Here is a 17293-nt window from a genome sequence, read left to right on the forward strand (position 1 = left end):
CTGGGGGGGGGAACAATTATTGAATAAAAAGGACGTGCAAGACCAAAAGGAATAGTCCCCTACCAACTGTTTTCTGTACCTCGCCCAAATAGCAAGTGCGACCTGGGAGAAAAGGGAGGCCTTCTTCAGGCTTCTGTTAGTGCTATCAATTGTCCAGACTAAATACTCCATGGAGAGTAAACCCACAAAATCCTGCTCCACACTTTGGGCCAAATTTTAAAAGGTGCGCTGCCGCACGCATGTTATAAAATCCAAGGTCGGCGAGTGCAAGGGGATGCACAATTGTGCAACTTGCGCACGCCGAGCCATGCAGCCATCCTCCGTTCCCTCCAAGGCCGCTCCTTTGAGCAATCATTTCTCTAAGCTTTTTTCTGAAAAGGTGATCACCCAGGCTTGCAACATCTGCCAACTTGTTGTGGACATCATCACGTACACTACCTCCCAGACAGAGGTTATGTCCTTCAGTAATGCACACATTCTCCTTCCACAAATACAGTACTTTTTTTTTTAATTGAATTTTCATTGTACTTCAAGAATCCACTTGAATCAATAACCTGAGGGATGAGTGCAGCAAAAGACATTTACCCAAACACATTCACAGAGTAAGTCCCATAGTTGACAACTGTATATTTATCAAAGATTCCACCACAAAACACGCACAGGAATCAAATTTTAAACAAAAGTGCACATCCCTTGCCCTAGAGGTACAGTGCACATAATGGGGTGTCTGTGTGCCATGCTGGATCACACCAAAATCCATCGAGCCCAGCATCTTATCTCTGAGAGTGGTCAGTCTGGTTCACAAATACCCAGCAGTTCCCAATGATCTATTTTTTGTTGTTTGCTGCCAGGCATAAATGTTGGCTTTTCAAAGTCTAGCTGGCTAATAATGTTGACATGTAATGCCTCAGTGCTACCCCTAACACCCACTCAGGGTTACCCTGTGGCCACTCGGAAGGTCCTGACAAGCAGTGCCCAGGCCCACTTGCACCTGCGCATGTGCTCCTATACTGGCAACCTCCCACCTGCCAAATGGGTTCCTGTTTGCCTCTGAGCAAGTTTCCCACCTGCAAGCTATCCCCTGGTGGTTTCTAGGGACACTGAGACCCCACACTATCCAAGGATCACAAGGTTCCTAGAAAAACATTCATCAACCAAATACATACAATACCGGGATTGCTAATCAGTCCAAGACAGGTGATTGTTAAACTAATAAGTTTATTAACAGAAAGTTTGCAATCAGGAACAGATAAGATAACAAGGATTAAACAGTATAAATTAACTACACGTTTTGCTACTTATTAGTGCCTGGGGAGGTCAGGAAAAGGGCTGCCCACAGAAGCTTAACAGGGCTTCAGCACAGAGATCCTGCTCTCTCTCTACTCTCAGCTGAAACTAGAGAGTTCCAAAACATACAGGGCTAGTTCTCTGTCTGCAGGGCCAATCAGTGCACAAAATACTAACAGCTTTCTCACCAATGACCTTCTGACTAGTAATAGATTTTTAGCCAATGGCACTGCATGATGTTTCAGTCTTATATGTCCTCAGGGATGCTGGGATACATATGCAGTTCAAGCTTCTTGCTGAATCAAGGCAGCATCCAAAGCCTTTGCTTAAACTACAGTACAAAAGTCCAACACCACCTGCAGGCCAGCACAGAGGAAATGAGCTCTCTGGGGCAGAACAGCAAATCACAAAGCATGCAAAACTCTGTTTTGCCACAAATGTGTTATGGACTTTGCCTCCAGGAATTTATCCAAACCTCTTTTAATCCCTGCTATGCTAATTGACTTAACCATATCCTCTGGCAACAGATTCCACAGCTACTGCTGCTGGCTCATTGACAATGTTTTCCTAAAATACTTAGTTTAACTTTAGCCAACTCCATCTGCGGTAGCCACACAAACATACATCTGATGGTGGCTGCATTTGAGAAATGCGGCTTGGTAATATAGATTATATTGCCTATCTCCAAATTAGACACACTCTCACTTGCCTTGATGGCCTCCGTTAAGATAGCATCCATCTTGGGACGTGAGGAGGAAGCCATCTGCGTCTGCTTCTGTGCTCTGGCGAGCTGATTTGCGGACAGTGTGGCCCATGATGGAATGGTCTTCTTCACTTTCTTCTCCTTGGACTGCTCTTTTGTACTGAAACAAAAAACAAATCCTTGAATGCATACACATATATAGGATGGCCTCGCTTTAAATCCCAGCATGTAGTGAGCTTTATAATAAAATATTTTCTGGAAGATGTGAATAAACGGGGCTAAAGATGAACCAGTTGATATAGAGTATCTGGACTTTAAGAAAACATTTGACAAAGTATCTCATGAGAGTGTCTTGAGGAAATTAAAAAGTCATGGAATAGGAAGCAATGTTTTACTGTGGATTGAGAACTTGTTAAAAAGATAGAAAGCAGAACGTAGGGCTAAATGGTCAATTTTTTCATTGGAGTGCCCCCAGGGATCTTCTGTACTGGGACTGATGCTGTTTAACATATTTATAAATGACCTAGAAATAGGAATAATGAGTGAGATGGTCAAATTTACTAACGATAAAAAATTATGCCAAGAGAAATTGCAAGAGGACCTTGTGAAACTGGGAGATTGGCATCTAAATTTTATTTATTTATTTTATTTATTATTGTTTTATTGTAACTTTCCTCTCTTCTTCTATTTATTACCTCTTGTTAATTGTTACCGTTATTGTTAAGATCTTTGTTCTCTGTAAACCGAGTTGATTTGATTTGTATCAAGAAAGTCGGTTTATAAAAGCTATAAATAAATAAATAAATAAATGACACATAGCATTTAATGTGGCCAAGTTGAAAGTCATGCTCATAGGAAAGAGGAACCCAAATTATACCCAATGATACAAAGTTGCACATTGTCAGTCACCACAAAGAAAGAAGATCTAGGCGTCATGAATATGTTGAAATCCTCTGCCAAATGTGCAGTGGTGGCCAAGAAAGCAAACAGAATACAGGAAAATTGGTTCTTACCTGCTAATTTTCGTTCCTGTAGTACCACGGATCAGTCCAGACAGTGGGTTGAGCCTCCTGTCCAGCAGAGGGAGACAGAGAAAAACTGAAAAGGTATCCTATATCAGGACAGTGTTCACCCTGCGTCCCTTCAGTATAATCGATATCAAAGCAGCCAAAATAGCATAGAGAACCAGGATAAGATCAAGCAAGTAAACAACTGTAACTATCAAAATGAAACAAGAAATTCAAACATGTATGAAAAATGCTCTTTCACAGCTATCAATATATATATATAGCAGATACCTCCAGTGCCTTACAATTCGGATGAACTTCCAGTGTCTTAAAGCTCAAATAGGAAGTAGGGAATCCCAAAAAGAACATGTGAAAGAAACTCCAAGCGGACGTAGCAATGTAGATGTAGTCAGGGCGGGAGTCTGGACTGATCCATAGTACTACAGGAACAAAAATTAGCAGGTAAGAACCAATTTTCCTTTCCCTGTACATACCCGGATCAGTCCAGACAGTGGGATGTACCAAAACTTCTCTAAACAGGGTGGGACCGAGACAGTCCCGCTCGAAGTACCTGTCTGCCGAAAGAGCCAAAGACTGGCGCCTGAACATCGAGGCGATAATGACGCGCAAAGGTATGTATGGATTTCCAAGTAGCTGCTCTGCAGATTTCTTGTGGCGAGACTGACCGACTCTCCACCCAAGAGGAAGCCTGAGAACGTAAAGAATGAGCTTTTAAGCCCTCCGGAACAGACCGGCCCCGACAAATATACGCCGACGCAATCGCCTCTTTTAGCCAGCGAGCGATAGTAACTTTAGAAGCCTTATTCCCCTTACTCGGCCTGCTCCATAAGACAAAGAAATGATCAGAGACTCGAAAATCATTGGTCACCTGCAAATATTGCAGTAGGACCCTCTTCACATTAAGGCACCGTAGATCCGCGCTAGGAGTGTACGCAATGTCCTCTGGAGAAAAAGCAGGGAGCTCCACTGACTGATTTACATGAAAGGAGGCCACAACCTTTGGCAGGAAGGATGGGACTGTTTGGAGGGAAACACCTGAATCAGAAAAGCGAAGGAAAGGCTCCCTACAAGACAGGGCTTGGAGCTCGGACACTCTCCTGGCTGAGGAAATAGAGACCAGAAAGACAGTCTTAAGGGTCAGATCCTTAAGTGTGGCTCGCTGAAGGGGTTCGAAGGGCGCCTCGCAAAGAACGCGGAGAACCAAGTTAAGGCTCCACGACGGACAAGTAGCCCGGACAGGCGGGTTCAAGTGCTTAGCCCCCCCCGAGGAACCGAATGACATCCGGATGGGTCGCCAACGCATAACCATCGACCCGCCCAAGGAGAGAACAGAGCGCCGAAACCTGTACCCGCAAGGAACTGAAAGACAAACCTTTGGAGAGATCATTCTGCAGGAAGGAGAGAACCTGGGACACCGAAGCCTTACTCGCTGGAACTCCTGACTCAGCGTATATAGTCTCAAACACTCTCCATACCTGACTATAAGCCAGAGAGATAGAAGTCTTAAGGGCCTACAACAGCGTGGAGATAACCTCCTCCTTATAACCCTTCTTCCTTAGTCGCTGCTGCTCAAAAGCAAGGCCGCTAGACAAAAGCGATCCGCCTGATCGAAAAATACTGGACCCTGTTGGAGCAGGTTTGGCAGATGGCCGAGGTGGAGAGGACCGTCCGTAGCGAAGTTAACCAGATCCGCGAATCACAGTCTCCAAGGCCACTCCAGAGCCATGAGGACGACCGACCCCCTGTGGAGTTCTATTCTTCTGAGTACCTTTCCCACCAGAGGCCAAGATGGGAACATGTAAAGGAGGACATCGTGAGGCCAGGGTAGGACCTTCTGAGCAGTACTCCCTTCTGCGGCTGAAGAATCTGGGAGCCTTTGCATTGCTCAGAGTAGTCATCAGGTCTAAGTAAGGAACCCTCCACTTGTGCATGATCAAATCCATCGCCTCTCCGGACCACTCCCATTCTCCGGGTTCTCTACTGTACTCTGAACGGTGAATCGCAAGTTGTTTTTGCATTACTGACATATGTTACTTGTTGCTTGATGATACTACACTGTACCTATAGATTCCCAGCTTTCTTTGCTAAGTTTGGAAAGTACAGCCCACTTTGTTGGAGGGACTGGGAGTTTATTGGAGAAATTACTTACCTGATAATTTCATTTTCCTTAGTGTAGACAGATGAACTCAGGACCAATGGTTTATATGCTCCCCTGCTAGCAGATGGAGATGGGGGTCAGGTTTCAAAGCTGACATCACCCTAGATACACCCCTGTAGTGACTTCAGCCATTCAGTATTCTCTTCAAAAGCCATTGTGGACATACTATTGAAAAACTTGAATACAATTTAATAATCTGATTAAGAACGTGATTAAAACTGGTGACCGTAACTATACTCAAACATAAGCACTGAATCCCAGCAGTACTACAGATGCCCAGATCTAGGCATAGGGTGATGGCTTACCCATAACATATTTGGGATCGAGATTCATATGCAATTCCTTGGCACTGTTCATGGGCAGCCGTGGGCAGGATGCAGTGTCCATCTGTCCACACACTAAGGAAAACTAAATTATCAGGTAAGTAATTTCTCCATTTCCTAGTGTGTAGCCAGATTGAACTCAGGACCAATGGGATGTACAAAAGCTACTCCCGAATGGGGTGGGAGGCTGCCCGCGACCCGGTTAGCTCCGCCCTCACAAAGACTGTGTTTCACGGGCTTGGGCGTCCAGGCGATAGAACCTGGAGGTGGTGTGTAAGGAGGACCACGTCGCTGCTCGGCAGATGTCGATGGGAGACAGTAGCATATCTTTCGCCCAGGATACTGCCTGGGCCCTAGTGGAATGAGCTTTAACCTGAAGGGTTAAAGGCTTCCCCCTGCCTCTTCATAAGCTCCTGTGATCACTTCCTTGATCCAGCGAGCTATGGTAGCTCACGAAACTGCTTCGCCTTGTTTCCTTCCACCGAGAAGAACAAACAAGCAGTCTGTCTTGTGCACTGGTTCTATATGTTCTAACAGCCTACTGACAATTTAAGACCATAATTTCGGTCTTATTCACATTCAGGGCCAGGCGATTGTAATGTAACCATGTCTTTATCTTTTGAAGCTGACGACACTATCTCTAATGGGAAAACAAAACTGAATGTTGTCTGCATAGAGTTTAAATTCCAGTCTCCAAACACTTAATAGCTTACATAACAGAGCAATGTATACATTAAATACGGAAGCAAATAGTGAAGAGCCCCGCGGAACACCGGCTTTAATATTAAACCATTGAGAAGCTTTTTTTTTTTTCAAAAGCTACCTGAAAACTCCTATTAGAAAGAAAAGAAGAGAATTATTTTCTCACAATGCCAGTTATGCCCAGTTCAGACAAGCGAGATAGTAAAAGGCTATGGTCATTTGTGTCGAATGCCACTGATATATCTAGCAGCACCAACAAATACATTTGTCCATAGTCAAAACATCTTAAAATTGTGTTGGACAGTGATGATAAAGTTTCTGTACTATGATCTTCCCTAAATCTATATTGATTGACAAGGAGTTTTCCTGCAAGTACTCATCCAATTGTTTATCTACCACCTTCTCTATGACTTTAGCCATAAAGAATAAGAAGATATAGGACGATAATTCATCAAATTAGATGGATCCAACTTATTTTTTTTAAGAATGGCAGTACCATAGCTTTTTTAATTGATCTGGAAAGGTCCTTTCTGTTAAAGATAAATTCACTAACTTCTTTATAAACTGAGAAATTTCCATACAAATAGCTTTAAAAGAATTAACTTGATCTGGGTTTAACTGGCAATAAGATGGATACATTTTGGCAATAATTTGTTCTAATTCACCGTAGAGACATAATCAAAGATACTTCATTGGGACACCAATTTTGGTTCAGTGGTCAAAAAAAGTCTAAAACTTTTGGAAATTTACTAGAGATATCTTCAGTCTTTTTTAACAAAGCTTTTGCAAACAAGTCACTTGATAAACTTAAAGATGTCTAGATATTCTCACTGAACTAAGGAAAAGAACCATTTACAATTAAAGTTAACTTCATGAATTTTCTTAGAAAAAAATTATTTTTAGCCTTCTCTATATCTGGCCTATATTTCTCTAATTGATGTTTATAATTCTCTTAATTCACTAGATTTTTATCTTTCCGCCATATCTTATCTGTACTAAGCATTTGAATATATCAAGGTTTCTTTTTAAAAGATTGTTTTCCTATAGTATGTAGTCGGACTGGTGTCAACTTATCAGCTAAAGACAATACAATTCTAACATCTTCCACCTGGTCCTCATCTATACTGATGAAGAGAATGCTTTGGCTGCCTAATTTAGGTGGGCAGTTTGAAAATTACCCCCAAATAGTATAAAGCAGCTGGATGAAAATATGTATCCAGGGGTGGAAAAATATTAAGCAATCTTGGATGCAAGACAGAATATCTAAGAATCAGGAAATGTTTTTCTCTTGTCTTGCTTGAATTTTTTTTTCTTTTTTGCATGCATCTATTTTATTTTACTTTTCCTTCCTTTCCTCTACTCTACTCCTCTTGCTCACCCCCCCCTCCCCCCTCCAAGGTCAGTACTTGGTGTTGAATTTTAGTCACCCAGGATTTTTCTGGACCTGCTCAGGGAAGGGGCCTAAAGGATTAGCTTTGGAATCACTTCCTCAAAGAATTCTCTCTTCCATATTGCCATGAAGACAGACTAGGGCTCTTGTCCTGGACGACGCTGACATTACTGCCCACTAAGTAAATGCATTGTTTTGTTCTGTCATACTTGTTACCAACAGCAAGTCCCGCTGGAGAAAAGAAGTGGTCAGCATTTACTGCTTACTCTTTTTTTGCTTCTTTGGAGGTCTTGCTGTCGCCTTTCTTCTCCTCCACTTTCTCAGGTTCTTTAGGCTGCTCTGCCTCGCTAGAGGTGGCAGGGGGGGTTTCATTTTCCTGCTCCTCTCCTGTGGAGGCAGACTCCTCCGAGCTGACCTCAGGATCTGAAACAGAAACAGGGGAAAGATATACAAAAGCATACAAGATGATAACAGAAGTCAAGGTTTGTTGGACCCTGTGGCACTCCAGCTTTACACGAGACTGTCAATTTGAAAAATCAGGTAGGCCACAAATACAGAAATTAAGTCAATAATACTCAACTTGTAGCTCTTTCACGCTGCTACTGTTTCAACAGAATAGAATTATATGCAAATAAAACTTCAACTTTAAGGCTGAATCCCCCCCACCTTTCACAGTATTGAGCGTGCCACACTCAGATGATATTTGCCCCAATGAGTGCCAAACGTTAACATTCACATTTTTAAATTCTATTTGTTAAGATTTAAGACTTCAAGGCAGAAGACTCTCTACTGATTTATTGCCATTTATCATGGATAGCACAGCATACATGATGAGCACTTTATAAAAGTAAAATCACAAGATGAGCAGGGCATGTTTTTGGCAATTACTACTAGAAATTTAACAAAATAACTGAAAACATTTCAATCAAGCCACTTTCCCCAGATGTATAAAGCTGTAACCCCTCCTGGAGCCTACTGGAAAACCCCAAACTGGAACCCACTGGTCAGTGCAGACATACTCTGTACTGAGAGAAGATCGCTTAGTGAGTACCTCAAATCCCCTCACTAGAAACTTTGAGTGGCACATTGAACATGCCCCCATCCACGCAGGGTCCCCCTTCAGTCTCATAAGAATTCAGGAGCGAAAAAATATAAACAAAACGCAGGAGAACCCAACTCCACGGGGTGGTGGGCAGGTTTCCTGAGGACTAACATCCTGCTGTCCTAGAAGAATACCTGTTACAGGTAAGCATCTCTGCTTTCTCCTAAGACAAGCAGGATGGTAGTCCTCACATGTGGGTGAATACCAAGCTTCAGGCTGTTCGCGGATATAACAATGACCAACAGCCCCTAACTGGGTGCCAACGGTCCTGGGGACCCTCTGCTGCCTGTAGCGACCCCGGGAAGCTGCACATGGCGTGCGTGCCCTCGAGGTAGGAGGGTAATATTTCTTCTGGCGATAGGAGGTCTTCCTGGAGCCCTGTCGCAAGTATTTCCTGACTGAGGATGGCAAGTCAGAGGTACTGGCAGAAAAGTGCTGAAGGGGGGTCTCATGGTGGTCCTTCAGCTGAGCTACCACGTCTCTGACCTTATCCCTGAAGAGGTTCTCCCCTGTGCAGGGCAGATCTGCCAGCTTCATCTGGACCTCCGGTCGAAGGTCCGAGGCACAGAGCCAAGCCATCCTTTGAGCACCAATGCCCGCTGCCTGGCCACCATCTCAAAAACATCGTAGGTGGATCTCACCTCATGTGTACCCGCCTCTAGACCCTGCTGTACCACTGCCGAGAACGCGTCCTGCTGCTGCTGAGGCAGGCACTCCAATAGTTCCTGGACTTGCTTCCACAAGTTCTGGTTATACTGGGTCATATACAGTTGGTAGGAAGCAACACAGGCGATGGGCATAGCAGCCTGGTAGACCTTCCTACCCAGAGCTTCCTACGCCTGATGCTCTTAACCTGGAGGAGCAGAGGCATGGGTGCGGGAGCTCTTGGCTTTCTTGATGGTGAACTCCACCACCACAGACTGATGCAGGAGGTGTCACCTTTCAAATCCCAATGCATGTTGCGCTAAATAAATCGCATTCGCCTTCTGATTGACCGGAGGAACAGTCATGGAGTTTTCCCAGATCCTGAGGAGTAGCTCCTTGAAAATGTCATGGACTGGACCGCCACTATTTTCTTTGGGGCATCCACAAACTGGAGGACTTCCAGCATTTTGTGCCGGGCATCCTCCTCAGGGAAGAGCTGAAATGGGATGGCCTCCGCCATCGCCCGGACAAAGTTTGCAAAAGAAAGGTCTTCCCGGGGGGGGGGGGGGGGGGGGGGGGGGGGAGGCTACACCTCTCGTTTGGTGGAGACAGTTCCAAGAGGAGTCGGAGCTGTCATCCTCCAATGGATCATATATGGGGGCTCCTCCTCGTTAAGGTCCCCTGGGGCCAACAGAGTGTCCCTGCCCAAGCCTCTCGGTTTGGGCACCAGGGGCACTGATGACCCCACAACCCCAGATGGCCAGAATCAGGGTATTGCAGCTGCGGAACTAGCGCCTCCACAGGTTTCGTTGGCTGCAACAAATCTTCCTCGGAGGAGGACCCGATCATGGGAATTGTTCTGGAGGAGGGCATTGGTGGCCACTGGGGCACCAATGGTGCCTCGGGCACCCTCTGCATTGGAGGAATGCCAAAAAAGGACATCTAGACGCTCGAGTAGGGCCGCCAAGAGAGATGACGTGGGCTCTATCACCGGCATGGGAACCGGTGCAGTTGGCGACTTGATACCCCGCTCAGCTCGTAGCACCACTAGCTGAACCCTGCAATCCAACTCTTCTTGAAAGTCTGCTGAAGAAAGAACGGACTGAGGAGGAGGCACCGACACTGGTGGGGAATGCCTAAGACTCCCGGGTCTGAGAGAGGTAGAGGGCTCCTCTCTACGGTATTGCTCTGGTGCCGGCACAGCAGTTGCCGGTACCGCACCTGACCAGGTGCCATGTAAGGATAGCGACCATTGCCAATGTTTGAAGGACTTCCCTCTGTGCTCTGCCCAATCTTTCCCCAGCGCTGAGGAAGGCGAAGATCCTGAAGTCTTGGAATGCGAGGACACCAGAGATGGTCTATCTCCGGCCCCCCCCCCCCCCCTCTCTCTCTCTCGGGTCCCGATGGAGGAGTAAAGCGGGACGGCTTATCTAGCGGCTCTCCTCGGCCCCCCCCCGGTGTCGACGCCCTTGATGCCGGAGTAGATGGATCAGGCTTTTTGAGCCCAAAAAGCTTTTCCATCTTATTTAGCCACGCATGACGGCCGTTGGGAGTCATTTGATCGCTGAGAGCACACCTCCGGATGTCGTATGATGCCCCCAGACAGAGGATACAAACCTCATGTAGATCAGTGATAGACATGGTCCACGGGCACTGGGGGCATCGTCGAAAACCGGACGATGCCATGAACAGCAGCCAGCGAGCGGTTGATGGCCGGCGGCCACTGGAAAGCAACACACTGGGAATTGACCACAACACAGGGTGTTGCAGGAAGGACACCGACAGGTAGAAGAGGGACCTGGCGCAGAGACTGCTGAAAAATGACAGAAAGATTTTGGAAAAAACAAATAGAAGAGCAGAGCTCAACAACCGCAAGGCAAACACTTCGTTGAAAAAAAAAAAAAAAGACTGAAGGGGGACCCAGAGTGGATGCACGGATAGTAGCATGCTCAATTTTCCATGCCGGGCTTTATGTGAGGATGTCACCCACATGTGAGGTCTACCATCCTGCTTGATCTAGAAAAATGGTGCCACTTCTGCTTCAATGCTGAGCAACCAGCTGAACTAGACCCCACAGTCTCAGCCTGCACAGACAGAGGAGTTTTTAAAAAAATTTCAAGCCTTTTCCCCGAGGATGCAGATGATGCTAAATTACAAGAAGATGATCTCCTGTGACTGCAGAAAGATTTATGCAGTTCTTCTATGTGCAAGGCCCTGGAGTGCTGTGAGTGTGGGGACTTCTGACCTCTGGTTTCAGTTTTTTTCTGGTCGTGATCCAGCCCCAGATAATGGTAAAACAGATCATACCTGTTGGTGAGGAACATGATTTTTACACACTGGCAGCTCTTAAAACTACTCCCCTTTCTTCTAATCTGGCATTCTTCAGTAAGGAAATTAATTCTGTTTTTGATATTTTTTTCGGTAGCACTTAAAATGCTGTTTGTGGCTGCAAAAGCAGCGAGGCAAAGCAGAAAAAGGTTTATGACCAAAACAAATATTTTGAAGGAAAAAATAGAGAAGAGATGAAATACACGTCCGTACTTCAGCTTGGACAAAAAATGACTGAGGAGGTTCGCAAAGCAACGCCCATGAGAGAACTCCCGCACATGCTGAAGAGAGCTAAAAGCTCTACAGCTCGAAGAGACAAGTCCATTCGGTGTTGCCAGATTACACCACCCACATGTAATGGCTAATTCAGACTGCTTATCGACAGAAAATCTGTCTGTTCAACACCAACCACTGAACTGTCTCTTCAGAAAAAGGACCTTGCGAGACTGGAAGATTGGGCACCCAAATGGCAGATGAAATTTAATGTGGACAAGTGCAAGGTGTTGCATATAGGGAAAAATAACCCTTGCTGTAGTTACACGATGTTAGGTTCCATATTAGGAGCTACCACCCAGGAAAAAGATCGAGGCATCATAGTGGATAATACTTTGAAATCATCATCTCAGTGTGCTGCAGCAGTCAATAAAGCAAACAGAATATTAGGAATTATTAAGAAGGGAATGGTTAACCAAACGGAAAATGTCATAATGCCTCTATATCGCTCCATGGTGAGACCGCACCTCGAATACTGTGTACAATTTTGGTCACCACATCTCAAAAAAAGATATAATTGCGATGGAGAAGGTACAGAGAAGGGCAACCAAAATGATAAAGGGGATGGAACAGTTCCCCTATGAGGAAAGGCTGAAGAGGTTAGGGCTGTTCAGCTTGGAGAAGAGATGGCTGAGGGGGGATATGATAGAGTTCTTTAAGCTCATGAGAGGTCTTGAACGAGTAGATGTGAATTGGTTATTTACACTTTTGGATAATAAAAGGACTAGGGAGCACGCCATGAAGTTAGCAAGTAGCACATTTAAGACCAACTGGAGAAAATTATTTTTCACTCAACACACCCAGTTATGCTCTGGAATTTGTTGCCAGAGGATGTGGTTAGTGCAGTTCAAAACATCACTAAGTAGAAGAGCTCTTTCCACCGCTGGCCCTAAACTTTGGAACTCACTCCCTCCTGACCTTAGAATTGAACAATCGGCACTCACCTTTAAAAAGAGACTCAAGACCTGGTTGTTCAACCAAGCATTCTCTTAATCCCAATAACCAAGCCTTGAACTCCATGACCACCGACTTCAGTCTCGACAAAATCAGTACCAGCAATTATGTTCACTTTTCCTCAAAATATATTGTATTTAAATTATACTCTCCTTGTTCATTTTAAGCTATTATTATTATTTATTTTTCCAAATTCAATTTACCTTGTTCATTGTAAGACATTATTCTATATACTGTCAATTCAATTGTTGTAATGTAAACCGAAATGATTAGTAACTTTGTTACCAGAACTTCGGTATATAAAACTGTCAATTAAATAAATAAATAAATGTATTTATTTAACGTGTTTTGTATACAGTCATTCGGTTTTGCCATAATAACGGTTTACAGTGGTTGTGACATAAGATTGGTTACAAGCATCGACGTAGCAAAATATCTTACAGAAAGAGGTTTTGGGGTTAAGAGTGTTAGTTGGTTACATATAGAATTATTATTACTTATTAGCAATCTTCTATGACAGCAATGTTAATAACATATGATGGTGTTAATATATATAAGAGAAGGAAATTCTTGTTACATATAGGCTGGGGGTAGTAAGTGAAGTCAGTTGCAAATTATCTTAGGTGTTCAGTTTGTGGGAGTTATTGATCGAGGGACGAGGCGTTTTTCTTGTGTTGGGTTGCGTTCTTGGAGAAGTCCATTAACTGTTATTAATCAAGTTGACTTAGGGAATGGCCTCTGCTATTACTGGAATCAGTAGCATGGGATCCACTTAGAGTTTGGGTACTTGCCAGGTTCTTGTGGCCTGGTTTGGCCTCTGTTGGAAACAGGATACTGGGCTTGATGGACCCTTGGTCTGACTTGAAATTTATACTAGAAAAGGAAATTCATGTAAAAGGGATCATGATATGAAATTGAAGAAAGAAAGGTTCAGAAGAAATATGAAAAGATATTACTTTTCTGAGAGAGTGGTAGATATCTGGAATAGCATATCAGCAGTAGGTAGTAGTAACCAAAATGATGACAGAAGATAAACATGCCTGGCATAGACAGAATACAGTGGTAAGAGCAAGCAGAAGGTAAATGAGTAGAAGACAAGAGGGAAGGGGCTTCAGTGTTTGCTCAGACATATGGAACTTTAGAGGGCCAAGGAGGTTAGGCAATGGAGAAAGATTAACAACATGGCAGCATCAAGTTTCCAAGATGGCTGGAGTGGTCATGGTTACAATCCTAACTGCAGGGTGGCCAGACATTCAAACAGCGGTCCAGTTTGTTTTTTGTATTTGCCTGAATTATTGCACAGCTTGGTAGGAAGACATTAGAAGAGGTCTGGGTGTTTGATTAAGTGTGGGAGAACAAGAGAAACTGATATTCTGTAGATAGTCAAACTACTATGGCTGACAGTTAAGATATACAGTATCCTTAGAGTATAGCAAGAATAGCCAAGCAGACAGTGTGGGCCAATTATTCCTTATCTGTCATCTTCACCTATTAAATGTTAGGTTCAGAGGAAACATGGGGAGATATTTTGCTGAAAAAGAGTGGTGGATGCTTGGAACAGGCGGTGGAGATCAGCACTCTAAAGGACTTTAAGCATATTTGGGACAGATATAGAGGGAAGTGGTAAGAACAGGGTTCAGAGGTTGGGTAAAAGACATGGGGAAGAGCTGGTGTTGATAAACATGACAATTAATATTGCTCATCTACCCAAAGTGGTAGAGAACCAGAGAAGACAACAACAGGGAAGCATAAGTGGATCAACTAGTCCTTACCTGCTGTCATTTACTAAGTTATTATGTTTCTAATGTTACCTGGTTTCCGCGCCTCACCTTCAGTGGGCTTGTTTTTGGGAGGAGTTTCCTGTGCAGCAGTATTCACAGCTCGACGAATCGGCATGGTGCTCTTTTCACTTTTCTGCAAAACAAAATTAAGTTACATTGAGGCTGCAAGGACAAGAAAGTTAATAATACAAGCCAAGATCAGGCTAATCCAACACCCTAATTCTAGAACTTAAAAGGGACACGATCCCCTCATATTGAAGATGCGTCTCCAAGGCCTTATGTCCAGGAGAGAACCATTAGGATGGCTGTTGCGCAAATATTTTCTTTTGTGCAAGTTTTTATAAGCAGTGTTCAAATTTTTGCACTATGGCCCAGTATAATGCAAGTATCAGGATTTCTTATGTGTCCTATATTTTGCCATATGCACAAGGTTCACGACCTGCGTGCACCCGCAAAGCTTAAGAGGGGACAATGGCTGTGAAGATCATTTGGCAACTTGCCTGCCTGGTGCAAATGTGGTAGACCTCACCCTTCCCACCCAGACAGGATTTTAGACAGTGCTGGTGAGGACCTGGCTATCGTGCAATTTGTTGGCAACTATGACATAAGGTGGTGTGGGAAGGAAGTTCTGGAAAACAAATTTAGGTTTTAGGTAGAAAGCCGAAATCCAGAGCCACCAGGGTAACATTCTCAGACATGTGCCCCATTCCAATTGTTAAGGTAGGCCAAGTTCTGGAATCTCAATGTGCAAATGAGGCAATAGTGGAGAGAAGAGGGCATCCCATTTGTTAGGCGCTGAGAAATATTTGGGGGAAGGAAAGCCTAGTTTGAAAAGATGGAATCCACCTTCATCAGGGTACAGCACACCGCTGGTGCTTTTAAAAAGGAGACAGAGCAGTTTTTAAACTGGATTATGGGGGGAAACCAACAGTTGCTCGGGAATGCATGGTTCAGAAGGAGGTATCTTCAAAGGATACTGCCATATCAAGGAAATTAGAACATCCTTATAGAGAGGTTGTGATAGAAGCAGAAGTAGCAGCACCTGGGGAGTAAAGGATTCCAAACCACCCTTTTCAACTGCTAGGCAGGTTGTGAAAACAATTAAAATCATACTTTGAATTATCTGTATGCAGATGCCAGAAGTCTAAAAAATAAGACTGCAGAGTTGGGAACATATAGACATAATAATGGGACACTGTGATGCCAGGGAACAAATTATATTGAAATGACAAGCCAGGTAAACTGGAGAGGGATGGGCACTATATGTTAAGGCTGCAGGAGACAAAATGCACTGTGGACTCTCTATGAATAGAAATTCCAAGTGTGATGGAGAAGGGTATAGGAAAGGGGGTATTTTATCATCCTCCTGTCCAGGATAAAGAAGCGACAGAGATATGATAACAAAATTAGGAAAGCTAACAAATTAGCACATAATTATGGGAGATTTCAATTACCCCAATACTGACTGGGTAAATGTTTCATCAGGTCATGCTAGGGAGGTAAAGGTTTTAGATGCCATAAATGTTTCATGAAGCAGCTGGTTGGTCCTGAAACTGACGAAAGGGGGGGGGGACTTCTCTAGATCTAATCCTCACCGCAATATAGGATCTAGTACAGTGATGGCAAACTCCAGTCCTTGAGTGCCACAAACAGGCCAGGTTTTCAGGATATCTACAATGAATACGCATGAGAAAGACCTGCATGCACTACTTCCATTGTATGCAAATATCCACAATGAATATGCATGAGATAGATTTGCATACAATGGAAGTAGTGCATGCAGGTCTTTCTCATGCGTATTCATTGTAGATATCCTGAAAACCTGGCCTGTTTTTGGTACTCAAGGACTGGAGTTCACCATCACTAATCTAGTGTGTGAGACAACAGTGGTGGGGGTTGCTTGGCAATAGTGTTCATAATGTAATAAAATTTAACAATCACTGAAGGATTGACATTAAGGAAAACTACTGTAGCATTTAACTTTAAAAAAAAGAGTATGATAAAATGAAGAAATTAGTTAGGAAAAAGCTAAAAGGAGCAGTAGCAAAGGTTAAAACGTTTACATGCAGTGTAGATGCTGTTTAAAAACTACAATCTTAGAGGCCCAGACTAGATGTATTTCATGCATGGTTAAATGACAAGGTGAAAGAGGCCATTAAAGTCAAAAGGACATCTTTCAAATCCTGGAATGTGAATCCAAATGAAGAAAATAGGGAAAAGCATAAGGACTGGCAAGTTAGACATGAAGCATTACGAAGGTCCACCAAAAGAGATTTTGAAAAGAATCTTGCCAGAGAGACAAAATCTTTCATGTATATTCAAGCACAAATCTACTTAGCACCCAGATTACTGCATCGGCCAGTGTGATTGTAAAGCTTCAGGGGTTAGAGAAATACCTACAGTACCTGAATGTAATCTGCTTTGAAGTGCTGAAAAGCCGAATAAAAAAAAAAGTCATGTGAGGGAGTCGGTTGGACCATTAGATGATAGAGGGTTAAAAGGGGCATTAGGCCTTAGCAGAAAAACTAAAATTAATTCTTTGCTTTGGACTTTACTCAGGAGGGGTTGCGGAGACACCTATGCCAGAAACTCACAGGCCGATACAGTACAGTGCGCTCC

The 17293-nt window shown here is 43.8% G+C and overlaps 1 protein-coding gene across 6 annotated transcripts in view; it reads right to left on the minus strand.

The window, feature by feature from the left end:
* Positions 1–17293, minus strand: part of HP1BP3 (heterochromatin protein 1 binding protein 3) — a 70835-nt gene that overhangs the window by 39329 nt on the left and 14213 nt on the right. For 3 of the 6 annotated variants that reach the window (XM_029578441.1, XM_029578442.1, XM_029578438.1), the window contains 3 exons: positions 14723–14807; positions 7858–8014; positions 1997–2150 (listed from right to left, as the gene is read on the minus strand). In XM_029578441.1, the coding sequence (XP_029434301.1) occupies positions 1997–2150; positions 7858–8014; positions 14723–14789 (378 nt within the window). In that variant the 5' untranslated portion in view covers positions 14790–14807. Of the gene's footprint in view, positions 1–1996; positions 2151–7857; positions 8015–14704; positions 14808–17293 lie in introns of all 6 variants that reach the window. The other 3 variants (XM_029578439.1, XM_029578440.1, XM_029578443.1) reach the window with 1 other exon arrangement.

Source organism: Rhinatrema bivittatum, chromosome 15 (genome assembly GCF_901001135.1).
Source record: "Rhinatrema bivittatum chromosome 15, aRhiBiv1.1, whole genome shotgun sequence".
Lineage (NCBI taxonomy): Eukaryota > Metazoa > Chordata > Amphibia > Gymnophiona > Rhinatrematidae > Rhinatrema > Rhinatrema bivittatum.